Consider the following 27,881-nt stretch of genomic DNA (forward strand, 5'->3'; position numbering starts at 1 on the left):
CAGCCAAGGAAAAGCTGGGTCGTAGGGAGGGAATTCCGGGCGGCGTGGTTCGCTCTGTGTCCGCGGGTACGAACAGGGGCAGCGCTGGCAACATTGCGGGGAGATGTGGAGGGTAAGAGGGTCACAGAATCACAGGGTCACAGACTATGGTGAATTGGAAAGGATACGCTGGGGTCATGGAGTCCGACTCCTGTCCCCGCACAGGACACGGAAGAATGACACCATGGGCCTGAAGAGCGTTGTCCAAACGCTTCTTGAGCTCGGTCGGACTCGGTGCAGTGCCCAGTGAAGGCTGCCTGAGGCCGGACACATCTCACTGCATTTTGCTGCGTTTGGGGCTGTTTCGGGCCGCGCGGGGCGCAGGCAGCCGCAGCCCCGCCCCGCTCTCGGCGAGCGGCAGCGCTGCCTGCCTCCCGCGGCCGGCGCTCGACGCGCGCTGCCTGGCGCCGCCCGGGCCGCCGCCGCCATGGCCACGGAGGACGAGATCATCCGCATCGCCAAGAAGATGGACAAGATGGTGCAGAAGAAGAACGCGGTGAGCGCCGGGACGGGACGGGGCGGGAGGCGGATCGGCGGCGGCGGCGCCGCGGGCCCCGGCGCGGCCCTGGCCGGCGCCGCGCTCCCTCCTTCCCGCGGGCGCGGGGCCTGTCCCTTCCCGCCGCCGCGCTGCCCGCGCTGCCCGGCGGCCTCGGCGCTTCCCTCGGCGCCCCGCGGGGCCGCAGCGCCTCCTCCGGCCCCGCCAGAGGAGGGGGCACGGCAGCCGGTCGTGCTCCCCCGCGGGGCGGCCCCGCCGCCCTCGCCGCAGCGCCTTGGGCCGAGAGGAGGTTCCCGCCCGGGCACCGGCCCTGGCTGGGAGCGGCTGCGCCCTCGCTTCCTGCCCGCTGGAACCGCGGTGCTGCCTTGGCGGGGAAGGGAATTCTGTCACCCCCTGGAACCCTGCGGAGATGGCCCCCTGTGCATGGGCTGTTGTCGCTTTTAGCGTGAGAGCTGGAGTTCTGGGTGGGATGTAAAAACTCAGATGTGAGTGAAGAGCCCAAACCCAGCTGCGGCAGGGCCAGAGTTGAGCGGGTAAACTTCACAAACAGATGAAGAATGTAAGCCTTTTTTCCTCCCTTTTTTCCCCTTTTCTTTTTAACCTGCAACACTTCTAATTGTGTTTATTAATCTGGAGAATAACTCGTGCCTCAGAACGGATGAAGAATGTAGTTAGGCAGGATTCAATTGGCTTAGCTGAAGTGTTATTGTCATGTATGCCCTTCATAAAGAACTGAGGTAACATATGGTGGTTGTACAGTGCCTGCAAACACATCAAAGTAAGTAAAATCAGAGTGTAGAGCAACAACCAGACAACTGATCCTGGTTATACATAAAATAGCATGCAAGTAAGTTGCCAACTTTGTTTACTATTTCTTTAACAGGTGGGCACATTGTTATTCTCTGGAAATTTGTGCTTGTATATGTGATTGTTGTTCTTCCTGCAAGAAACTATTGTATACATAACATTAAAAGGTTTTTTCCTAAATGTAATGATAGTGCATTAAAAGCTTAGTAACAGTAATAGTTGAGAACTCAACACTGCAATTCCACTTTATAGAAGTAGTTTTGTTATTGCTTAACACTGGAGAGTATAAAGAGCATTATTAATAATATTTGCATATTTATGGAAATACTGACTGTATTAAACCAAGGAGATTTGTTTAGTTCAGAATACAAACAAATTCATTGTAAGTACACACAAGCCATGCTTCAATCTGTGATGTTCCATAATATGGCATGGTTTAACTCTGATATATTTGAACTCTCAAATGATACATTGTGGCAGCAAGACCCTTGTCTAGAAGAAAGAATGTTTTATGACTGGCATTTATTAATTCCATTATTTTTCCCTCTTTATTTTTATTTCTGTTCTCCATGCATTTAAGCACAAAAGCATTTGCTGTCTCACTTTCTCTAAAACTGAAGTAGTGGCTCTTTCCTACAAGGTGTTGAAAGGGTGAAGACTTACTGCCTGAAATGCTTTAATATCATGGTCACGGGACTGATAAAGGGCAGCCAGCTCCATTTTATTTGTAAAACTTCTGATAACAGAAAGAAAATGACCTCTCACAGGTAGCATGAAAATGACTGTTGTTCCTGGGGAGCAGCCATACCAGGGATGCTGCAGGTGACCACAGGGTATTTCTTTGTGATCTGGGAGGCTTAGGAGTTTGGATGAAATTCCTAACAGCAGCTGGGAACATGTATTTACTCTCTAGCACGTGTAACATGATTAACTTTCAGAGCTCTGGGGAGCGCTGCGGTGACACTGGGGTCAGCGTAGGTGTGACGTGGCTGAGCACAGCTGGCACAGCTGGGCCGGGCTGTTCCTGGCTGGAGCCAGAGCTGGAGCTTGGCGTTCACCTCTGTCCAGCTGTGGGAGCGAGGGAGCACCGGAGGCGTTGGGCTTTAGTGCTGTGTTGGAACCGAGCTCCTTCAGTCAGGCTCCTTGCTGCACACGAGCGGCTCCTTTGTTGGGCTGATGTTTTCTCAATGAGCTGCACTGTGGCCAGGAGTGGGGATCTGACAGTTTGTCCAAAGCACGTGTGTGTGGCATGATAAAAACCCTTAGCGGCATCATCAAAGGAGAGGATGTGCTTTAGTATTCAAACTAGGAGATGCCTCTGTTTTTCTAAGTCTTTGTCATTTACAAGGTATTTCTTTATTGCACAAAGTGATTTCCTACCTAATTCTGCCCTGTAGTTAAAATGCTAACTTTAGCAAAATTATTAAGGTCGCCTCTATGAAGAGGTACTTTATTCTCTCACAAAGATGAAGGAGAATTGATAAATGCATTCTTACACAAGTACCCACTGAATAATGATACTCTTGACAGCCCCTTGTGTCCCTTTCTCCATTTTTACTCATCAAGAACAGGTATTTGGTCTGTGTCTTTGAATGAGAATGATTTGATGAGACACATTAATAATAAAAGAAAGAAAAAAAAGCTTTGATACTTGCTCTCTCTGAAGCTGTCAAGAGTCAGATGACAAGAAATGTTTGATCTCTCATACAGAAGGTGACTCTGGCTTGTGGCAAAGCACTCTGTGACATGTCTTTTGATGAGTTAAAAGGGCAGGCCATGCAGACACTCTTTCTGAGTCAGACTCTTGGTGATTTGCCTTGACTAAGGATTTAATTGTAGCAGTGCACATTTCATAACTATTTTAGTGGAATGATATGTGCAGTTCTTTTGTTTTGAAGGAGGAAATAAAATGATTTAGTATTTAATGCACTGTACCATATGCATTTCTACCATTGCTTCAAATTGAAATAGATACTACTCCTTCAGAACTGATTGGATTAAAACCTGTAGTGCCTTCCTTTGAGCTTCTGTTGTATGTAAGTACACCTTTCTTTCATTAAGCTGCTTAATGAATAGCTAATAAAACTAAGGCTGCACCCATGGATTAAAAAAAAAAAATCAAGAATGCTTGAGTAAATTTAGAGAAGAAAATAAAATTGTCTGTGTTATTAAATGTATACTCCTTTAAGTAGAAGAAAATTATGACTGGATAGCTCTGCTGTCTTCAAAAATGTGCTTCATTTTCTATTGCCTGAAGCTCAGCTTTTAAAACATGACTATAGAATACCATTCTGTGCTGTTGTGGTCTGACCAACTGAAAGAAGCTGAGAGGAGTAATCTACTGAGTCTGAATCTACTGATTTCTGTTAAGTGACAAGGTAAATTGAAAGCCAGCCAGCTTAGGAGAATGGGACATAGCCTTTCATTTTCTATAAAATTATAGAAATACCTTTAAAAGATGGTTTATAACAATGGTCTTAATGATTGGGGGGTTTTTTGAACACAGAGGTCTTACAGAAAAGTAATTACAAGTTATGCTGTGCAACTTCCACACTAGTTTTGAGATACAGAGAGCATTTTACTTTATGCTAAGAAAAGTGATTATGCAAAGCTATTTAGTTTAAAACCAATTTAAATTAAATTTTAAAGCATCTAATTCATGGTGCACGGTATAATTGGTTAGAGAAGTGAAGGCTTAGAAAGGATTAGTGCATTATCAATTTTGGTAATTTGGTACAGAAACCGGCATAAAGTATAGATAACATCTGTTAAACTGCTGGTTTTTGGTTGGATTTGACTTTTTTGTTTGTGGAGGTTTTGGTGGGGTTTTTTTTGTTCTTGTTTGTTTGCTTGGTTTTTTGTTTGTTTTCTGTTTTTGTTTTTTTTTAATTTGCTGCATGTCAACTTGCTATGTATCAAGTTGCTAGTATTAGAAAACATTTACTCTGGGAATAATAAATTTGTTTTCACACGTGCAGTTAGGAAGGGATATAACAGGCAAAGGAATTTTGACTAGGCTGTATTTCTAAGATGAAGAGAATGCTACTTTGCATTACAGTGATACTTTCATATTGAATTTGCAGACTATAATCAGCTGTGTTAATTTTAAAATTACATGCTGTGTACAGTGTGCTAATAACTTAATTAGTTTGGAGGTAAGTTTTATTGGATTATATTTTTTGAAATGGCACATTGACTTCTGTCATGAGTTTTGTTTTGGCTAAGAAAATGTTCTTGAATTTGATTTTGTTTTATAGCAGTGAAGATAATTAATTTTGCTTTATTTGGATCTGTGTTTGTACAGAAGAAACCACGCTTATGGCTGTTGAGAGAAAGATATGGTTTAGTATGCCAACTCAATTTAGCATCTGAAAACTTTGTGACATTTCTCAGTCCTGCATCATTGCTGCTAAAATTCTGTGGTTAAGACTGGAGAAGTTTTGTATAACATGAATAAAAGTTAAATGGAACTTTTACTATCATAGCAAAATACTAAAACTTTACCTTTATATGTTAATTGTATTTATGTGAGGTGGGATTTGGTGAAATGTTTGGGTTTGGAGGTTTTTTTGGTCAGAAGTGTGAAAAACAAAGGTTGTAGCCAACATTTGAAGGTGTCCAAAGCTGAGGGTTTTTAAATGTGGCACTGAAGTTCCACTTCCATCTTTCTCAACCTCCTGGTGGCTATTTTATCTTTAGTGGTTAAAGTGTAAGACTGCAGTTGCAGCAGAATATTTTAAGTTTCCTTGCAACAGGTGTTACAATAGAAGTTGATTAGGGAGAATTTGAAAAGCGAGCAAAATGCAAAATAAAATAGGATGAGTTAAGAGGTAAGGAAAGAAGAGTGAATTAAATTCCACAGATGTGCAAATGGAAATTTTGTGGGATTTATTTCCAAACCTTATGAATTAGAAAAAAAAAAAAAGAAAAGAAAAGGTAATGAACTGAGCGTGAGTGCACTGAAGGGCCTCTTGGATGCACAGGCAGTTGTTGCCTCCCTTGTGTTCATAGCTTCCAGGTTCAGCCCCACGTGCACTTGAATAACAGCCAGATCATCTCAGCCTTTGGGAGGTTTGTGTGGGCTGACAGCCCATGTGCACAGTCAGAAGTGGATGGTGCAGAGCTTTGCTGAAGTAGAGTTGGTAAATCATCAAGGTTGGAGAGGTTAAAGAGAATTACAGAGCTCACATTTATGCAAACTTTTTTAAAGTAAGGCCTATATTGCTAAAGAATGAATTGTTAAAGTAGCTGGGTATAGACTTTGTTAACATCTAATAGTGCAATCTCTGAACTTGAATCATCTATCTAGAGAGCTGCTAACACAGAAGTAGTTAGTACCTTTCCTAACAGTCTTGGCCGGGGAAAAAGAGAAACCCACGATGTGTGGCTTTACCACATCACCACAAATACAGTTAGGAATGATGTCTGTGTATGTTTTTATATATATGATATTATTGATGGACTGGGCAGAGCTTCTCAGCTCAAAGTTCTTGCGTGCTAAAACTGATGTGGTTGTTCTGAACTGAAAATTGCTGCTGTTGTCTGGATTGTTTCTGATGCTGTTAAGCAAAGCACCCTTGAAGATTGGTTAAGTAGTAATTGACAGAATGCTTTGATTGTCATTTGAGTTACATGGGGTAAAACTCCCCTAGTCTTGAGTGAATGCTTTGATTTCCAAGTTAAGGCCTGTTAATGCTTAGAGTTTGTGAAGTAGACCATTCCTTATTCTAGTTCTGTGGATAAATTGAGAACTCCTGGTTTGAACCCAGTGTGGGACCCTGAAGGCAGACAAGATTATATTATTGATATTTTATTTGGAGTTCCTGATTGCCACTAAGTTGACTCTTTTATTTTCTTTCTTTTTTTTAGGCTGGAGCTCTTGATTTGTTGAAGGAGCTTAAGAATATTCCCATGACCCTTGAGTTACTACAGGTATGAGTTTCTTATTGTTGTTGTGTTGCAAATGTTAATTCCCTAATGAAGAAAGTGGAGCCAGCAGATTTGAAAGGAGGTTACATTATTTAAATAGATTCCTAAGTTCAAAGTCCTTGGAAGCATCAGTTTTGTTACATGGTAATATAGCCTCACTTCACCTGATGTAGCACACTTATCTTAAGTATTTTCTTCCAGTAGAAAACTCTTAAAGCTTATCTTTCTGATTAAGTTGAGAGTTGTAAATTTTGTCATGGACAAGGGAGAAGAGCTGCTTACAAATTTATCAGACATGGAATTTTACCAGACATTTTCACTCTTAACACAAATGAGTGTGTTTCCTTCCTCTTGAAGGAGAATGCACCTGATTATATCTGATACCATCTTTTCTTATGTAGTTAGTTCTGGTTTTGTCTTGTAAGTAAGGAGAAACATAGTTGATACCTTTTAGGCAAGTTGTACTTTCACACACTCCGTGTTCCCCCTCCCTCGTTCTGAGTAATGTATTTCTTAAGGTAATTATACTCCTCTTTTACTCTCCTGGGCTGAAGTGATGGAGGGGTACAATCTCTCCCACTTGCATGGATACTCTCACTAATGTTGCTTAGATTGACATATTTAACAATATTTTATATATTATTTGTAAATTCTTTCAAAAAATAAACTTGGTCATCTTTAGTTACATGTCAAGTTTCAGAGCTTTTCATGTAATTCATCAGTGAGCAACTTTTGTTCCAAACTAGCCAATCATTCCCTATCTGTGAAAATTTTAAAATTTCAGTTAAATCTGAGACCTGATTTGCTGCAGTAGCCACTTAAATTGGAGGAGACTGAAAAGGGTCATGAGTGTGCCAGTGTCAGGAAGGGTGATGATCATGAGATAGTGGAGGCACTATCTTCCTCTGTGCAGATCAAGACTTCTGACAATTGTGTTTGAATTGATGAAATGAAGAATAAAAGTGAAAAGTGTACTTCCATACCCATTTTTAAGAAGCTTTGAAAGCTGGCTACATTGAGAAAAGCTCTGCTAGCTCTGTTATTCCTGTGTAATAAGAGAAGTGATGATTTTTTGTGTAATACCACTGCTACCTCAGCCTGAAATAATGAGGTCCTCTGATGAGTTTCACAGGTATGTGCAATAGGAAGGTGCATATTAGTAGTCTGGACTTGTAGTGGTGTCTTTTGTCTTTCTTGCCACACTTATTTTCACAGAAAGCTGAAGTGATTACAGGCAATAATACCACTGTGTCACATCTGATGAGTTTTATGTAAGCAAGCTGATCCTTGCTCAGCTAGGCAGGGAGCCAGTAGGCTCCCTCACACAGTTTATCCAGTGGTCTGACTTGCAAATCTGTTTAGCAGCTTCAGAGCATTAAAGGCATCGTGTCCCTGGTGCTAATTGTGGTTAGTGCAGAGCTAAACAGTGAGTGACACAGTCAGGCTTTATTTTCACCAACAGGTTTTACAGGAAGTTACACACACCTGTGCAGAACTAGGCTGTGATGTGCAGCCCTTGTTAATGGCTTTAGGGCAGCTCACTGGCAAGAAACCCAGGGGTGGTTATTCTTCAGTGGTTGGTTTGGCTCTGCTTTGGTCTGAGTGCTCAGCAGTTCTCTATCCTCACACACAGTTTAAAGTTGGAAGCAGGTCTGCTTCCTTTGGTGGTTGCTCTCCCTCCCCAGCTGTGTTCCTTAAATTTTTGCATTTGTTGTGGTTTAGAGAGCACCCGCTGCCCCCATGTGCTCTGCTTTGTGTTCAGTCATAGGTTACTTGTGCTCACTACTGCTTGCACCTACTGAGGGCTGCTAGCCAAAGCTTCAGTGCTTCAGGGTGAAAACAGCTGTCTTATGCTGTCTTTGACTGTCTTTACTCTGAAAGCAGATGAAAAGTGCTCTAGAATTTAAAGTGGGGAAGAATGAAAATACTGGAGTTTTTCACTTAACAGTGGCAACAGACAGGACGACTAAGGAAATTTCAAATACTGTCAGCTGGTTTTGGTTTGTCACTAAAACATAGTAATTTTGAGAATATAACATAATATAATATGATCTTTTGTGACTATCTGTGCCAGTTGGAAGGCAGATAAATTTGTAGATCATTACTTCCTCTCTTCAGGTAGACCCAATCCAGTGCTCTATAAAAGCAAACAAATGAGTTGTTTTTATGTGCTGCTTTGAGAAAGCTGGCAGTTCAAAAAGGTCCCATAAACTGTCCCTCTTGTGTGATCAGAAGAAGAAATTTTCTTATTAGCTCAGGGTTTTGCTTGAGTTTTTGGATTTTACTTAGCTAAGTCTGTAAGTTTGTGTGTTTTCCCTTTGCTGATGAGCATAGGCTGTCGTTGTGCCCAGCTATTAATAGAGGGTTGGGTTTTTTAGTAGATATATTTTTCTTATCCAGATGTGGTGTTTTATGGATTTTCAAGGACATGTTATTTTTTTACTGTCTGAACATATTGTTGAGATTTAAGTGGTCAAAATATCAAGAAAATGGGCAGTACCATTAATGTGGGTGAGCAGAGTCCATCTTGGAGCATTTTAGTTACAGGTGAGTAACCCTTTGTTTTCTTTAATTCAAAATGCATATTTAGAGCTGATGCTTAGGCCTGAGGTTATTTAATGTGTTTCCTTGGCTGAAATAGCTATGGATTATTTCAGTATGTTTCCAGTCATTTAGCACATCCATGGTGCCTCAAAAAGTGTTGTTTGTGTTGTAAGAAGTAATTTACAGGAACAAATAATTTCCATTTTTAGCAAGCCACAAAGATTTAAATTTTCTTTTTAAGAAGAAGTAAGTTAATGATGATCTACTGCAAAAGTGAGTAGAGTAATTTATATTTAGTGAGTCCTGTAAATGGCAATGCAACAAAACTGAACATCTTAACAGCAAATAAAAAAAAATTAGTCATCATCTTATACAAAAAGATAAGAATTTAACAATATAAATAAGGATTTTATTATCTCCTCTAGTGAAGCTAAAAAGGTGGAAATTTTCTCCTTGTTACATGTACACATTAGCCATAAATCTTCTAAAATGTTACTGTTGAGCTATATTTATGTCCTTATCTTCTGAGTCTTGAAAGGCATGAATTGTAACTTACTCTCATGATCGCTCTGTAGGTGGCAGTAGTGGCAAAGGCTTAAAGCTGTCACTCTCTTGGCTTTTTCAGAAATACAGGATAGCTCATTCTTTAAAATCTTTAACATAGAGAGTGCTGCTTCTGTCTAAAGTCAGAACTCTCTGTGCTAATGATTCTAAACAATCTCAGTGTCACCAAAATTTTTAGGTACCTAAACCATGCTTGCTCCCAGCTGGGTATTACAGCTTTTTACACAGCCACTAAATGGGAATTCTGAGAGTGTGATGTCAATGAAGAAGTCAGCAAGCTTCTTATAGTGCTGAAATATAACTACAGTCCTTAACCCTTGTGCCCACAATCACTGCCCACCCTTCCCCAAATTTTTGTGATGAAGACAGATGGTAATACTGTTGTATTTCTTTTTAAAATATCCATGTTATTGAAATAATTTTTCTAAAGGCTTGCAGTATTTTGTCCTGAGAATCACAGGAAAAAAGGAAAAAAACCCACCACAAAAGAAAAAGAAAAAAGATACTGCAAAAATTAATGTCAAAGTACAAATTTATCTATATTTATTTGTTAAATTGTTTTCCTGTCACTTGTGATAATGTATATTTCCATTTCTTTTGCAGTCTACCAGAATTGGAATGTCAGTGAATGCAATACGCAAGCAAAGCACAGATGAAGAGGTTACATCTTTAGCAAAATCTCTTATCAAGTCTTGGAAGAAGCTGTTAGGTATGGCAACAGAAACATCCCTGCTCTTGCATGTTTTAACTCTGTGCAGCCTTGGTGCTCATCATTGGCACTGCCTTGCTTTAGACATATTCGTGCCTTTGTGTGAATGTTGAAACTTCCTGTGCTGGTGTAATTGGTTTTTTAGTCTTTGACTGTCCCCAGGCCATTACTGTGAGAGTGTGTGCAGAGAAACAGTTAATGTATTTTATTGGGGCTGGCAGGCAGCAGGAAATCAGCTTCTCTGATGTGATTAATTTCTGAATTCTCATTGCCTGCAGTTGAGCTGGAGTGCCTGTATTGCGCACTGAGCACTAACAAACTTCTTGACTATTTTATTCATCAAATATAACAAGTACTCTGAAGAACTGGTGCAAAATCTCATGTGAGAGTGTGGAGGCTTTGATGTTTGGTTATGAAGAGAAAAAGACATTAAAATGTTAAAATCTCTTAGAACTTACAGGTAGTGAGAAACAGAGCTGCACTTTCTAAAACTAAAACCTTAATGATTTTAAACAGCTTACTAATTAGAAACTTAACGCTTTTTGTTTAATTTCCCTTAAAGCAATTAATAAGCTTAAAACCTTTCTGTTAGGGTTTTATTCAAGAGTATTTGGTAGTACTTAATATATCTGAAAACACTTAAATCTCAGAATTTGTCCAGATATTTTTGTTCATACACTGTGGTGCACTCTGCTTTGTTTCTTTGTATGTAAGCTTAGGTAAGTTAAGATTTTTGAAGCTTAAAATTTTAAAACAGAAAAGAATTTATGTCATGATTTATATATTTACCATTCTGTCTGGAAAAATATGCCAAATACCAGGAGAGTGTAATTCCCCTACCATTGGAACTCAGCTTCATTTTTATCAGTTGTGAAGTGTTTTATCAGATACATTATTCCTGTCTTGTAAATGATATAGAAAATACTCTGGCTTTCTAGAAATGGACAAATGACAATTGTCAGAACCTTAAACTTTGATGCTCTAGTAAGAAAAAACAGTCTCTACAGCAAACTTTTTAAAGCTACCTTAAAGACTTTTAACCTACCTAATAATAATGTTAGTTTTAGTAGTTAAAATTGGATAATACTCTATATGCTGATAAAACACCTTAAAATTCATTATGACTTTAATAATAAAAGTAAATGCATATACAGGATCTTAGTGTAGGATCTGATCAGAGATTACTGGTAAATAGTGAAAGTAATATACTTTTTATTTTTAAAATTAAATGTGGAAGTCCAGCTTTATTAAATCAGTATATAAAAGCAGTAAGGTATATAAGTGGAGAAATTGACTTGTATATTAGCATCAGTTACTCTAAAGACTTCTAAAAGTAGCTGCTGGATTGAGTGATTTAACGTCTCAAGTTATTTAAAGTTGTTAGTCTAAGTTTTAAAAACAAAACTCTATCAATATTTGGTGAAAGTTAATTTTTTTCTTCGAAGTTCAGATTTTTAAAGCTGCCACTTAGCTTAGACAGCATAGTAGAGGAGATAGTCTCATTTCCAGCAGAATTCTCACTGGGAGTGTGCTCAGATGCTGCTCTCTTGGAGAGTGGGAGATCTCCCTGATTATTCCTGTCTGTCCTTTGACTAAACGATTTACCATTTTTTTGTTGAGACACTAAAAATAATTGTCTCATTTTTTTTAGCACTTTAAGTCAGTTCTTTAAGTCAGTCAAAATTGTCTTAATACATTGTTACTTAAAGTTTACTGGTGTTCAAACATTGTGAAACTTGGGCAGTGTCACTCCTGCCTGGAGGGTTTCCATGCCGGAGTAGTCTGGGTAAGAATGTGATGCCTGAAGGTCACAGCAGGTCAGTCTGGGTGTAGGCTGCTGTGCAAAGGAGAGCTCCTGACTTCCCTTCTGCCTCTTTGCTCCCTTCTGTGTTGCAACTAGTGCTGGAGTGGCTCTCCAGAAGACCAGAGCTGGGAACTGACCAGTTGGAAACTAATTGTTTTGTTCATTTCTTCAAGCTTGAAATTTCAGCTATGACTTTTTGGTCCAGCCTGTTTGCAGTTGCTGCGTCCTGCACAGGGATTGTAGCAGTAACAAACAGCTGGGGCAAGTGGACCTTCCCCTTTTGTAGCTTACTAGATTCAGATTGTTTTAACACAGTTGGGAGACTCTAACTAAGGCATTTTGCATGAGGTGAAGTCAAACATGTGAGGAGCTGGAAAGCAAATAAGAAATATTTGGCATTTATCAGAGCTGAGTGTTTCTTGAGGCAGTGGGTATGTGACCTTCTTTCATATGGTAATTTTTGTTACACAGCAGATATTATTGTGTGTCATTATTGTGCCAGCTCTAGTATAATTGTGGTAATGCACTTACTACATAAAAACAAGTGAATCCTGCAAATACAGCACTGCTTACATTCAAAACTTTGGTCATTAATTTTTCCTTGGTTGTAATGTCGATCTTATAATAAAGCATAGTAAGGCAAATGTTTTGCCTTTTTTATCATTGCTCGGTAACTCATTAGAACATAAAGTTTCATAACTGTGAAAGATAGGGTATAAGTATGGGTGGGAATCTTACAAAGTACTCTTATTCTGTTTTATCATTAGTTTTGACTTTCTTGGAAGAATGCGCAATACCGTATGTTGAGCTGCTTGAGAAATCAGTTTCGATTATGCTGTTTATAGTGCATGTAAAATGGTATGGAGCAAAGATGGCAGCAGAAGCGGACAGCTGTTAATCGTACCAAGCATTGTACTCAGAGCTCTGAAGTCTTTGTGAGTTATTTTTATAAATGACATTTTGAATTTAGGCAAGAATTGTTCACTGTTCAGGCTGCATGTAATGTTTCAGTTCAATGCTATCAGAATTTAGTTTTTAGGAGTGCATGGGATACATGAGTACAAATCAAAGTGAGTTGTGAATCACCAGATCTTTGTGGCTTGACTTGAGCCTTCCCAGATTTTTTTCTCCAAGCGTTTTTTGGAGGGTTCAGAAGCTGGGCAGCAGAGGGCTTGTAACCATCTGAAGTGACTCACTGGATGAGCCACAGTGCAAGGTCTCTTTCAGATACTTTCTGAAAGTTAAACTATACTGCAGAGATGGTGACAATTTGCATAAGTAGCTAAATTCAGCTCTCAGAATAAAATGCTGCTCAGTTATAATATGGGATTTACCAATAATGATTGTTTTGCCAAGTAGGTGAATATACAGAGAGTATGCTGTGCAGATAATGAATCTATGCACAGGGAATATATAGAGTATGCTGTGCAGATAATGAATCTATGCACACTCATTTAGGTTGTCAGGAGTGTTTCTTATGTTAGAAAAGCAACAAAAATTCCTTAAGGAGTATAACCCTCATAATAAATAATTGCTTGCTGAAATGAAGAGTATACTGTGAAAAAGAATGTCTAGACCTGTAGGTAAATTTCCTCCAGTAACTTTATATACTGAACTGAAAATGCAGAAGCATGGCACAGTATTCTTAACATCACGTGATAATCTGTTGCCAGTATTGAAAACTTAAAGGGAGGCCACAAACATTTTGAAATGCCTGTTTCAAAGAAGGGCATGTCTGAATAATTTTATTTTAAAAGAGTGTTTAAGTGTTAATAACACCATCAGGCATCATGGAAGTATTTTACTAAGATTACTTTGCTCACAAAATCCTTTGTTATTTCAAACCTGGATTTGATTCTCCTGGAGCCAGCAGGTGCAGTCTAGGACTATTTTACAGATATGTTAATGCTGTCATAAGTGTTGTTCAAGGACATCTCAAAGCCTACTGGCTATGCTCAAAAAAAAAAAATGTTCCCGGCAAAGCAAGTTCTTAAATTAGAGTCTAATAGCATTTACAAATATTATATTTACTTTTGATAAGAAGAGTACATGTCTTTATAAGACATCAAGCAGAATCAAGTACAAAAACAATTTCAATAGTTTCATTTTCATATCTATTGTAAGCTGTAGAAATCACCTCTTGTGAATTGTATATTTGGAACTGTTCATGTACTGTTAGTAGATTTTTAATTTGTTAAGCTAATAAATGGAGAGATAACAACACACAATGCATTATAGAAGAAAAACACACAGTGAATATGTCCATGTGTCATGGTCTTTTGACACTGATGATAAAAAAATCTTTAGCAAACGGTTCATAATTTTGTTGTTTATTTATGGACTTCTAGATATTCCTCCTTCCAGAGCTACTACTGAAAAGAGACTTTTACTGATCTTATCTTCATGCCTTGCTACGTCTTGTAGAGGAATTGCTGACAAGTGTAGCTGCTTGTGCATCTCAAGATTATTTGGTCAGAATCTGGAAAATGGAGCCTAAATAATTATTGCATGTCAAGGTCATTGTTGAATTAATAATTATGTAATTTGGTACCTGTTCTCTTATCTCTTTCTTTTCACTTATTTAAACTGAGTTCTCAGAAAAATTTCCAAGTTCTGGTAGTGATTCCTGAGTAGGCAACACACGCTATCCCGCTAAATTAAATTTTCATGTGCTTCCAGGTAATAACTAGCCCCCTTTCATTAATGTTTCTGGGGAAATTTTTTACTTTAATATTTTTCTTAATCTGAAGTTAGATTTATAAATGAATAACATTTCATCTTTATATTTTCTGGTTTTTTCTTTTTACTAGCAAATGTCTAGTGTTGGCTCGTAACATAGAAAAATCTAGGAGAAAGCTATTAATGGCTTCTAACATTCAGATTAATTATGTTATCTGGCTGTATTTTTAAAATTTCTGGTTTGATAACACAAACACTGTTATGTCTTATTTGACCCTGGAGAGATTTTTCACTGGAGAAGCTTCAGATATCTTTCAAATTAGTTACAAGTCCCAGGTAGAAACTGCAGTGCCATTGTTAAACTTTGAATGTCTTATTCCAATGACTAATAGTCTATTCTTGTTACTATCACGTTCTTTGTATTTTAAAGAAGAAGTATTAATATAAATTAGCTTCTCTTATAAAAAACCAAAGCTTTGAGATTTTTTATGGGTGCCTGAAGATGCGGTAGCTAAAACTGCAAAGTTACATTTTTCAGTCCTAAAATTGGTGACAATTCCCACTTGTTTCTGAAGACAAATTTGGCGAGTTTGAATAGCTGTATGGAGTTGCAAAAAGGAACTGCACAACTTGTAGTTCGTAGTGTATAAATATTTATAATGTTCTGTAGACTTCCTGAGGTGAATCGCATTGGAATTTTTAAAGACATTTCACAGAAGGGCCATTTTTTTCCACCTTACTTTGTTAAAGTTTCTGTGGTTGTTCATAGTAACCATTAGATGTCATCTTTCCTCTATATTAGAGTCTGGTCATTGAATGTAAAATAAGCTAATTAGTAGGGACTTTTAATTTGTCAGGGATAATTTTTCTATCCCCAGAGGATAGATTAAATGCTGCCTAGCAGGCTGTTAATTGCATTCAGTTCTTTTGTCAATACAGTATTTCAGTAAAACAAGATATCCTCATTACTGTGTGAGTTTAAAGATGGAAAGCATCTCTTCTAGTGCTTTCCAATGTATGAGCCATAAAGTGACTTAAACACTTAGGATAATATTAACTTTATTTTCAGCTTTTTTAAACTAGATTAAGCAAAAACTCTGAAGTGATTAAAGAAGCTCTAGTTTTGAAGACATACTTGCTAAAGATGTCCAGTTTCAGCTGCTCAAGTCTGACCTTGATTTGAGACATCCTTGCATAGACTGCACCTTAGGAGGAGCTGTGCTTTATCTGTGTGCCTTGTGTGCATCCTGCCCTCCATAAGGGAAAGAAGCCATTGGGGTATTGGCAGGTGTTGGCAAGTGCCTGCCCTTGGTGAAATGGTGCTGGGCTAAATGGAAGTGTTTGATAAAAGAGATCTGGGTGCCAGCTATACAACTGTGGTGTGTGTGCATAATAAGCAGGAGATAGATACACAAGTCAGACCTGAATTTGACAACTTGTGTGCCAGAAAAAAATGTGTGGGTAAATGGGCTGAAGCACAGCTCCTGCTTTGCAGGACTTGGGCTGTTCTCCAATATACCTGTTTGATCTACTGGTTTGTCTTAAAGCCTCTGACAAAAATGAACATGTACTTAAAATGTTATGAAGTTAAATAAGATTGTATGCATATTTGGAACATCTTTAAAGATTATATCATGTAATCAGTTGTTGCCATAGAGAGAGCGAGTATGCATGTTAAAAATGGGAGTTGTTTTCTTTCTCTTAGTGCACTTCAGTTGTCATAGCAGAGAGCTCATGTGATCCATTCAGTTTATAGTCTTGTTTGCTTTCTTAGTGAAATTCTTTTTATAAACAGAAGCTGTTAAATTGGTCTCTTTATTAGGATTTTTTAAGTAGCATTTTCAGCTTATTAAAGACGATCACCGAGTGCATCATCTGTGTTTAATTATCTTTTTTTTTCCTAAGTGAAATTTCTCACAGATTGAATACAACATTGCAAACAATGGGTGAGCTCTTGAAGGCTGGAGAAATACTCTGGAGAAGTATCTGTGTGCACCTCCTTATAGGTGCAGCTGGAGACAGGATAGTAGATTGGTGCCTGGTCTGATCCAGTACTGCTGTCTCTGCTCTCCTTTTATGATGATTTTTTTTAACAAAGTGGTACTTCTTTGGATAAATTCCTTAACTCACAGGTTAAGGAAAGGATCAAAATCATGTTCAGTTTATTGTTCCTATAAAAATAAAGCCAGTACAGTTATTTTCTGCACTATAAAAATCAAATTTAAAAGCTTGATATTGGAAGAGACCCAGATTTGTGTTATGTACAACCAAGTTCCTCTGAGAAGCACAAGGATGGGGGTTCCTCTGGGAATAAGGACACTTTTAGATGCTTAAACAAGGATTTATGTGCTTAGTTCAGGACATCTTTGTTGGCAAGACTGAGCCTTAACAGATTTCCCTCCTTTTCTTGTCCTGTTTTTAATTAATTTTAAAGTTTGTAATATATGCTTATTCCAGTAATACAGTCTACAAATTTAGGAGTGTAATAGCAGCTTTATAAGGGCTGGGGAAAAGGAATTCACGAAATCTGTCAATCAGTGATGCCAATCTCACTAGGCTTTCTCTGTAGGCAGTAGAGAGCCACCCTTTCTAGAGAACAAATCAAAGCAGGCACTCAATTTAGCCACTCTGAAATCCTCTTTACAATGGAAGGGTGTATGCATTTTTGCTGTGCTAGAGTTAAATGTTATGATTGCTCTTTTCTGTAAAGACTTTTGTCCTTTTTCTTTATAAAATTGTAGTGAAACATAACCTGTATAGGAATGGCAGATTCAAATATATTTAAATACTGAGGCAAGTAATCTAAGAGCTATCACATAAAATACTATCTGTGTGTCTGGAAAACTCCTTTGAAAATATGAAAGTGACTTTATATTTTGCCAACTATGGTCTCTTCCACAAAATAATTAAAAAGAATGACATGTATGTAGTAGGAACTTAAGTATATAAAGCATGGAAGACAAATTCCAGAGACTTGATACAATACCTGGGAAGTTACTGTCTACCTAATGCAGGAGTGTTGGAAAAAATAAATCATAAATGTCTATGTTTCCATCATGTCTTCACTGCCAGTTTAAGCAGATGCTGGACTTGACTCAAAGCATCTGAAGTGTTGTCATGTTTTCCATTTCCTGCATTGGGAGGGTGTTGGGAAGTGGAAGGCTGTACTGCAAGAGAAGGTCAAAGCAGAGAGTGGGAGATGATAGCATTTCTAACTGATTCAGGAAAAATCATGGTATTTTATCACTGCTTTAAATCAGTTACTATTTCTGGGTAGAAGAGAGTTTCTCATGTTTTGTATTTCCAGATGGACCTTCAACTGATAAAGATTCTGAAGAAAAGAAGAAGGAGCCTGCATCTTCCTCACAAAACAGCCCTGATGCCAGAGAAGAAAGGTGCTTAATTCTCAATGGCTGTGCAGATAGTCTCACTCAGTATAAATTAACATTAAACTATTTGGTCTGAATTGGTAATGTTAGAGACAGCTGCCGTGTTCTTTTCTGAAAGATAGAGTTGTACAAGAAACAGTGTGTTGTTGGGGAAGTAAACTGTGCTACTGTAGACATGAAAAAACAACCCAACAAACACAGGTCAAGATATGGCCAGACAAGTTTTGTTTATCCATCTGTTGGGTCTGTCAAATACTCTGCCCTCTCTTGGTACTAGCACCCAGCTTTGAGAATTGTAAAACAACTTTCTCTGCTTTGTGGTAATTGCATATGCTTCTTTTGTGTGTTAGCTTTTAAATTTAATAAACATTCTGTACTTTTTTTGGTAAACACAGAGTATGTTACCAGAAAAAGAAGCCTGCATTAATGTCACTGCAGGAGCTAAAAAACATTTACAAAAGAGTATTTGCAAGCCCATTTCTTCTATACATTTCTGACTTCAGTGATCTCTTTTCAGCAGCCATTTTAAAGTTGGAGTTTAACCTCTAACTGTATGTCCAGATGGAAGATGAAAACTTGGTTTACAGTTTGCAAAACTACATAAATTGTGGGGGGTTTTGTGACCATGGCACCCCTTCAGTACAGTAAGCAGATTGAGTGCAAGGCATGCAGAGTGAATGTTGGGGTGATGTATCGTCACTGTTTCTTAAAGGTCTGTGGGAGGAAAAAAGGTTTCATGTTAATGTAAAGAACTGAGAATTAAAGCTTCTGTGCCATATAATGGAATGAAATACCTGCTGTGTCTCTATTGTGTGAAATACCCTAGTGAATAGTCTAAAGACACTTTAAAAATTGTACTGACTCTAGACCTATAAATAACTTTTTTAAAAGGTGACTTGTGTTCTTATTTTGGAATACCATCAAATGGATGTAGCAAAAGACCCGTATTTTGCCCAGAAACAAAGTTATTTGAAGGGGTGAAAAATGAAAAAACATTAATATTGGTTTTCATTTTGCCTTTTTTTAGCAGTTCAAGTAGCAATTCCAGCAGCCGGAAGGAGGAGGGTAGTGCTCCCTCAAATTCTTTCATTCCTTCTTTTCCCCGGGCTCCAAGCACTTCAGACTCTGTACGAGTGAAATGTAGAGAAATGCTCTCTGCAGCTCTCAGAACAGGAGGTGAGTTTTGTAGACTATATTTTCAAGTTTAACTATTTTCTTCCTTTCTATTTCTGTCTTTCCCACTCCACTTTTTCTCCTACCCTGTAGGGAAGAATAAACCCTGTTTGCATTCACTTGTGTGTGTAGACCCATAAACCAGTTCACCCAAGGTGCAACTTTCATGGCATGGGGATGCTTCAAAATGCATTTTTGTTGCTGCTAATTCATGACATTTTGTGGCTCAGTTCATTTGATACATTGCCAACAGGGGATCTTGTTTTCAGGGATGTTATTGCCTCCTTAATGCTTCATTTGAATCTTCTTGTAGAGGCTGCTATTTTTTTTTGTCTCAGTCTTTTTGATGGAGAGGTGTGACTACATGCAAGACTGCCTTACACCAGAGATCCTGGGAACCTTCAGGTTTTAGTTTTTGAAAGCTCTCTTTCTATTTTGATTTATTCTTGACATTTCATTAAGATAGCTTGCAATAATAGAGTCTTGCATTGCTCTTAACCTCATGCCTTTTGGGTATCTGTAAATTCCTTGACTGTTCTGGGATTTTTTTCTTTTTGTCTCTCATATACACTCGGGTGTCTTTAAACTGACAAATTAAATTATTTGCTAGATAAGGAGCAAACGGAAAGCTGGGCTTTTCAGAATTACCTGATTTTTTCTGGTGCATCCTTATCTTTGTCAAAATTATGACCCAGCTCCTGTTTCTCTGTTCTTAGCTTAGTGTAACTTGGCCTAGTGTAAGTAGACTTCTGAATCATCTGTGCTTACTCTCTTTACTCTTTTATTCTTTCTTTTGATTCATAGAAATTCAGGTATAGAGAATAAGCAAGGCTGACTAAAGACCGTAGATTAGTTGTCATCTGGATATATAGTTCATGGACTTCTTTTGGGACCAGACAGTCACATACAGCATCTTAGTATTCATAATTCTATGTAGTCTTCATTTTAAATAGTTTTCCAGAAATCTTTTTTGCTGTGTTGCTTTCTGCAGTGCATGTAAACTGATGATCCATGAGTTTAAAAAATAAGGTTATTTTATTGTTTTATGACCTTTGGTATGAGGTCAAAGGATAAATTGTGTTAGAGTTACTCACTGAAATATAACCATGTTGAAATGAGGCAAACATTATATGCAATTTGTTTTTAAGCTGTTTTGGAAAGGTAGATGTCTTTGTGGGGAAGCATTTTGGTCAAAAACAGTAAACAGTTATCTTGAGACATTTTAGTTCAAGTGTTTTACTGCCTTCAAGACTGCTGTGGTCTATTTCTTCTAATTTATGTCTTTTATGACACATGAAATGCTTTGCATTTAAAAAAAAATCTAATAGGATTGTTTGTTATTTAATTACCATGTTTCTAATGAAATCTTTCTCTTCCATGCATGCAAAACATCTATTTGCTTATTCTTGTATTGTATGGACCAAAACAATTGATTAAACACAATATAAAATGTTTCCATTTTATAATAGTTTGTTCTATGCACAGGCTGTGGAGATGGGAGAGATGCCAAGCCCATTGGAATATTTTAGATTTTTCTGTACAACAATGGATTTGTTCCTATTTGTGCTTGCAACTAGGTACCAGAAGTTTTTTGGTTTTTAAAAGTTTTTGACTCTTTTAAACTTCTTTTCTCCTTCTTTTGCTTACTTGTGTTCTTCCAAGTAATAAATTTTGAAAGGTTAAGTATATAGTAAATTAAAATTATGTATACAACAAGAAGACTCACTGCAAGTGTTTTATAATTTGCTGAGTTTCAGTGTTCTGGAACTGTAGGAATCTCAAGGATATAGAGTCAGGTTGCTGATATTTTATCATTTGTTTTCCTCAGATGATTATATTGCTATTGGTGCTGATGAAGAAGAGCTGGGTTCTCAAATTGAAGAAGATATCCTTTGTTGTATATGTGTGCTCTAGAGTGGGAGTATTTTTGAAAAACACAGTAATTTTCAAATTAATTAACTTGATCTATATATTGAGTGTTTTTATATTTCATATAAAACAAAAGTGGTAACTGGGTTCAACACATCAGTACATAAATTTAGTGTTCAAAAAATCAGCCCAACCTAAATGAGTTGCCTTAAAATATGTGGGAATGCATGTAGGTGAGTGTGTGTGGGTTCTTTTCAGCTCAATATGTTTTCCTTGTAGCAGCAATATTATATCTTACTGAAGCATTCTTACATAAAATGCTGGGCTCTTCTATGCTATTTTAAAATCTTTTCTTGTTAACAGTCTTAATCATTTTCTAGTGTCTTTGTTTAATTTTCTACAAGTTTATTTCTAAATGAATTCTCAAAAGGTGGTTCTGGTACCATTGTTTGAATCATTCCAGAACAGAGGTCTGGGCTTCTTTTTTTAACAAAAAAAATTATGTGAGTGACCTGTCATTGTTTGAATATTTCATTCAGAAATTAATTAATTCTCAGGATGAAATCAAGAAATTGGACATAAAGTTATGGGGGACTTTTCACAATTACAGTTGAGGTCCTGCTACCCAAAAATTCATATTTCACTGACCCTGTACTAAACTATGATTAGGCTTCTGAAGGTTGTGAATTCTGCTGTGTTGAACAGGAAAGTAGCTGTTGGTTGGGGTGGGGGGAGGACTTTATGGACAGTGGAGAAGTGCATTGGTTTAGAGCTTGCCCCCCAGAATGAATCCTTTCTAATGCTCTGTTTTACTTGTTAGTGTTTTACTCTATTTGACTTATCCATGTTTTGTTCCTTAAATCCAAAGCACCTATTTTTCAAGAATTAAAAAATACTGATATGAAATACAAAAATAGGGTACGAAGTAGGATAGCGAATCTCAAGGATGCAAAGAACCCTAACCTAAGGAAAAATGTATTATGTGGAAACATTCCTCCTGACAAATTTGCTAAAATGACAGCAGAGGTAAGTAAAGCACAGGTCTTGAAATATTCCTCTCTTGGGCTTACATCCTGGCCTGTATTTATTAAGCATAAAAGTAATTTGTGTAAGCTGGCGTACTTCTGAACGACTGTGGCTTTTTTGTGGCTTGCAGAATCTGAATTACAGGGCTGTGTTGGGGTAGAGCGCATGAAAGTGTCTTTAAAAGTCAAAATAGATCTAAAAATTCAAATGAAAACTGAGATTTTATGGGAGAGAAAAATGAAAGCACATCTTGTTAAACATCTTTTTTCAGTTCTGTAGTTCTGCTTCTATGCGTTAGATTCTGCCCCCTCAAATGAAAATATAAAGGAGTGTCTTGGAGACTGACAGAAATTAGTTGTGGTCAGCTAATGAAAATTGTGACTAACTTTATTCCAAAAGAAAGTTGTGCTGGGCTTTTTTGGTGGTTGATTTTTTTAACTATAGCTTTACATAAAGGTTAGGCCCAACAGAGGCTGGTGAAAGAATGTGTAAGAAAAGCAAGTTGTACCTTCAGTATGTATTTTGATTTTCTTTGTTCTACATATTTAGAACAAACTTATATTTTGTCCTGTCCAGTGCACATTCTTTGTTTGATTAGTGTTTTGGATTGAAATGTCAAATGCCTAAAACTCACTTAGTGTTAAGATTACTTCTTAACAGTAGTGAAAGAGCATTGGTACAAGATTTTTACATGGGATGGTGAATAAAAATTGTATTGAAGAAAAATGTAACAAATAGGTTTTGCTGTGCACACTTAAGTACTAGACCTTGTGGAGATCTTCTGCACTAAAACTATTTTAAAGAAAAAAGAAAATGGGCAATTCTGAACTCTTTGCTTAGTGTTTAGAAATGAAGTTAATATGATTTTTGGTGACATATGGTAAATTATGGCTCTACTGTATTTATCAGTACAAATATAGAAGTCAAAAAAAAGTAAATTTTTTCCTGTAATAAATGTTTCATAGGTCAATGAGATATTTATCCAAGGATCTAACATAGCATCTTTTTTGCCTCTTTGGAGGACTTCTAAGTCTTCTACCTTGCCTCACTTACATTTCTGAACTTCAGAAGTGTGCATAGAAATGTTTCTAGATGCTTGATGTTGTAACTTGTACTTTTTTTTCCTATCTATGTTAAAAAAGAGAACATTTTAAACTTCTTGTAGCTTCTGTGCTGTGAAATAGCCCAGCTTCAGTCTTGTAAAATTAAAAATGTGTAGAATCACATTGCCCTTCAACAGAGTTGTTGATCATGGATTCTAAATAAAAAATTGTATTGGCTTGCACAGTGGTAACTTGTTTTAAAGCTAAAACCCTCTAGTAAACTCTGTCTGCTCTTTGTCCTTTGTAGGAAATGGCAAGCGATGAGCTGAAGGAAATGCGCAAAAATCTGACCAAAGAAGCTATCAGAGAGCACCAGATGGCTAAAACAGGAGGTACCCAAACTGATCTGTTTACATGTGGCAAGTGCAAAAAGAAGAACTGTACGTACACCCAGGTGCGTGGTTATTCCGACTCTGTTTTCCTTTTTTCAAACCTTAAGTCCTATATAAAGGTTGTCAGAGAAAAAAAAATGGAATTGCAAAATGAACTTCCAGCAAAATGTTGACAAATTACAAAATGTAAAGGTAGCTGGATCTACTTAGTTGTGCTTATGTAAAGCAAGTTTGTTGTATTTATTTGCCAAAAACTTTATGTAGATCCAAGCTGAGTATCTGTATAGACTGAAACTTGAGTTTCTTTGCAATGCTGAGTTCTTGATATTTCTCAATGCATCATATTCATAAGGGTTTTATGTGCAGGAGAGATACTTAGAGGGACTAAGTAGCAGAAAATTATATGTATATGTATGCACATGTATATATATATATATATATATATATATTTAATGTACCATTTGACTAACACAAGACCCTGATTTGCAGTCATTCCTACAACCACAGAAAGGGTGCTTTAATTGGCTTAACTGTGCTTCAGGAAATGTCATTTTCATCATAGGATCAGCTGCATTTATATTTTGTACTGTTCATCAGATGCTTTAAATAGCAAGTTGGTTTTCAGTCAAAAGACTTTTAGGCCTTTGCATTGGTAAATGTATGTGAAGCTCTACTGGCCGTTGTACTTTTAGTGCAGAATCTTCTAGAAATACATGCACAGTTTCAGTGCAGAAATTGGTATTTTAGTGCTACTAAATCTCTCAAAATCCAAGTTTATCATGGCTTTATAGCGAGGCAAAAAGCCCAGTTTCAGTTGATACATAAAGTTAACTTGTATTTTTATGCAAATTTGTTTCCTTAATGTTAAACTTTGATTTAAACAGTTACATTGAACACACACTAACAAAAATTGAAGATACTAATTTTCTTTTTCCGCTCTGGCTCTTGCCTTTGCCAAAGGTTCAAACCCGCAGTGCTGATGAACCCATGACAACGTTTGTTGTCTGTAATGAATGTGGAAACAGATGGAAGGTAAGACTGTTAGACTGCTCTGCATATCTGATAGCAGGCAGCCAGCCTTTGTGCTTAATTTGGGTTTACAGTAAATGTGACAAACCGCTTTCTGTTGACTTTTGGTTACTTCTTAACCCATTAATGATATTACATCTTGAGATTGCAAAGTAGCTTTAAATTAGAAATGTATTTTTGACTGAAGGCATGAGATCTCTCTAGAAGGTTGGTGGCAAAGGGGGAGAGAAGTCAGGACTTAGTCCTTGCAACATTTAGTTACAATACTGCTTTGCCATGGGAAGTGGTGACAAGCTAGTCACTGTTTTTTCTTTCTTCACCCAAAGTTCTTTTAACTGGTTTTAAACCCTACTTTTGTGAGTGTAACAGGCCTTTTTTAGACCTTTTGTTGTTATTGTTTTTTTGGTTTTTTTGCTATTCTGAAAAGAAGAAGCAATAGAAAAGAGAGATGGCTGCTGCTGTATTCCTGTACCAAGATAAGTGTAGGGCAGTGATAACTTAATTGAATCTTTTTTTTAAGTTTGGGAAACAGGAATTTATAAAGCTTCTGAGAAACATTGGTAGTTCAATAAAACAGAGAAAGACTGAAATGAAGGCTTGTAAAATTCACAGTTTAAGGTGTGATGACATGCCATAAGAAGCATGATAACCTCATTCTGTTATTTTTCTATGTTAAGAATGCTGCAGCTCTGCAGGGCCATGCCACGGTGTACGTTAAGATTTCCACATAAAAAAATATTTTATGTGTCTTGGTTTACAAAGCTTATTGCTGAATATTGTTCATATATAGGCTCTGAGATATCTAAAAAATATATATAAAGCTTAGAAATCATTTGATGGAATTGTTTGCAGTAACTGGAAAAGTATATTTGTCCTTAAAACCTTATGTAAGGTTGCAGTTACAGAAGTGTCTGTATACAGATGCCGAAGGAATGGTTAAAATATAAGTGCTTTAATTAGTCATTTCCATATCCTAAGTATGGTGTTGTATTTCTGTTTATTCTTGCAGAGGTTTAGAACTAAGATGTATAAAGATCTCATGAAGCATTATTTTCTTTTGACAGTTCTGTTAGAAGAAGAAATTGTCAAGACATCTGGACCAGTATGAACGAGGATTTTGTAATTAGCTTTAAAAACTAGACTAAGCATTTAGCTTCCTGCAAATGAGAGGGTTTTTTGGTTTTTCTTTTCTTTTTGTTTCAAAGCAGCATACATGCCTCAAGTTAGCCTTTGTTTTGACACAACCATCATTTCCTTAAATGCCTTCCTATAGCTGGTAGTCAGTAGGGTCAGGTTGCTCAACTGTATGGTGAATTTTAAAATATTTTTTCATTTTTATAAGTAAGTTGACATTAAACTTTTACCAGTTAAACATTTTGGTAATTGTCTTGTTTTTTTCTAACTATGTGAATAATGTACTGTATTTTTTGTGGTCTGAAATATACACGCTCCTCCTGTGTGTATTTTGCCTCTCCACATGTGCTCGGTTGTAAGAATGAAATTTATTTCTCTCTGCTGTGTTCACTTTGCTTTGCAAGCAGAAAAGGTATATAAGTTCCTCATAACATTAAGCTCAGTTGTTAACTAATACACAATTTAATTAACTCTTTATTTTGTGTGCTCTTTCTGGACTAGGACTAAATTTGCAGTCATGGGGTTTGAATATTTATTAGTGGAAATGATGACCTCTTTTGCAATGGTTGGTTAAGCTTGTTTATGTAACCAGCTTTGATCAATGCAATATATTTTATTGCCCAAAGCATGTATTTTACCTTCTATCAGCAGGCATTATTTCTAAGAATGTCCTAAAATAGTGGTTAAATCTGATTTGAGTGTTCAGTCTTGCTTAATGTGCTTGACAACCAACTTGGGCTTAGACTTTGTAAATAAGCAAAGGCATTGTGTTGTAGGCTATCCTAATAACACCAGCTAAGCAATTCATTACATTAAACTGGCTGGGGAGATAATACTATACTCCCTTCATTTAAATGGCATTGATTTTGTTCATGAAATGATTTTTTGAAATGTAGGGTATCTGGTGTCCATCATAGACCTGCAAGTGGGAATAAATTATTAAAATTATGATCTTTTCCATATGAGAAATTATATAAATGCTGCATTTTTATAATTTGCTTTTTAGCAGTGCATGTTTAGAATTATTTGCAAATGTGTTTTCAAGAAAAATCATGTCAACATCTTTAGAAGAGATTAAATTCATTTAATCTAATTTTATATTACTTAATTTGTTAGAGTTTGGGGCTGAGGAGGTCTATTTTGGCACTGTATAAATTATTCATGAGGGAATGGGAAGAGTATGCACAGCTCCTGGAAAATAAATTCCTTGAATGTAAAGGAAAACCAACTTTTTCTATGTTGAATGTTTTTTGTGTGATAGTGGCAACTGTAACAAATGAGTTGGAAATAGTATGATGACACTTGAACTTTGGGAGACAAGAACTGTTTGGTTAATACTTGATACAGCAGGCTTTTCCAGTCAGCTTATGCAAGGAAGTGTGGCTTTTCTGCTGAAGGGTAAAAATTATTAAAATAGAAGAAGTTTTGTTGCAGACTATTTTTTTAAGCAGAAAATTGCTTAGCATTTAAAGTTTCTTGAATAGATTTTTATATATAAACATTTTAACTCAACTTATGCTAATGCTTTTTAGAAAATATTTTTTTCTACTAGCAGCATAGGTTAATTTTTAACCTGTATGTAGGTCCATTGGCAGGATTGCTTCCTAAGAGTTACTAAAAGATGTAATTTTTTTTTCAAGTTGTTGAGGACGACAAACAAATTAAAGTTGTTTACTATCAATTAGAGTGCTTTGTTTGGGGACCTTTCTAAAAGAACAAGTCCAAGAACTTATGTTAAAAATGACAGCAAATTGGATGCCAAGTAGACCTAAATTTCCACAGCTGTTCACAGCATACATATGCAGGGCAGGCAGTGGTTGGTTTGCCTAAGCTTCCTCACACTGTGTGTCCTTTAATTTTAGTGTCTGATTGTGACACTTAAAGAAATATCTTTTGAGAAATTGTAATCTTTTGAGTAATTGTTTTTCTCTAGTCACCAGATTATATCTGGACTATATTAAAAGAACCAGAACTGTGGTAGCACTTTCTGTGATGCAGGTGTATCCAAGTGGGAGTTGAAATAAAATGTGATTTCACCTGATGATACCTGAGCAGCAGCCCTCATCCTTCTCTCTTCTGCCCCCATGGTAAAACGAACTGTTTCTTTTGCCCAGTGAAGGATGGAGTGCAACAGCTAGATTCAAAAATGCATCTCGTGCATCTGTTCTCTTCATGCTTTGTTTTGGTTACCCAAATCCAAAAATAAAACTTTCCAGTACTGATCTTTGGATGGACTTCTGTTCAATAGTTGCTGA

The 27,881-nt window shown here is 37.1% G+C and overlaps 1 protein-coding gene across 1 annotated transcript; it reads left to right on the forward strand.

Moving 5' to 3' along the window:
- The first annotated feature begins 430 nt into the window (after positions 1-430).
- Positions 431-27,848, forward strand: TCEA1 (transcription elongation factor A1). The gene is made up of 10 exons (XM_054284842.1): positions 431-535; positions 6,212-6,274; positions 9,983-10,088; positions 17,879-17,966; positions 18,988-19,136; positions 20,962-21,018; positions 21,874-22,028; positions 23,379-23,525; positions 24,424-24,495; positions 25,557-27,848. Exons 1-10 carry the CDS (start codon positions 467-469, stop codon positions 25,563-25,565), a joined length of 915 nt encoding a protein of 304 aa, XP_054140817.1. The 5' UTR covers positions 431-466; the 3' UTR covers positions 25,566-27,848.
- The last annotated feature ends 33 nt before the right edge of the window (positions 27,849-27,881 follow it).

Source organism: Melozone crissalis, unplaced genomic scaffold, assembly GCF_028551555.1.
Source record: "Melozone crissalis strain CALT ecotype California unplaced genomic scaffold, PUWL_Pcris_2 ptg000042l_1, whole genome shotgun sequence".
In the NCBI taxonomy this organism is placed as follows: Eukaryota; Metazoa; Chordata; class Aves; order Passeriformes; family Passerellidae; genus Melozone; species Melozone crissalis.

Bases quoted from the DNA above. Each gene is read 5' to 3' on its own strand.
- TCEA1 (XM_054284842.1), top strand. From the start codon at position 467: ATGGCCACGGAGGACGAGATCATCCGCATCGCCAAGAAGATGGACAAG. The intron at 17,967-18,987 runs GTGCTTAATTCT...GCCTTTTTTTAG, and splicing joins CCTGATGCCAGAGAAGAAAG to CAGTTCAAGTAGCAATTCCA. The intron at 22,029-23,378 runs GTAAGTAAAGCA...TGTCCTTTGTAG, and splicing joins TTGCTAAAATGACAGCAGAG to GAAATGGCAAGCGATGAGCT.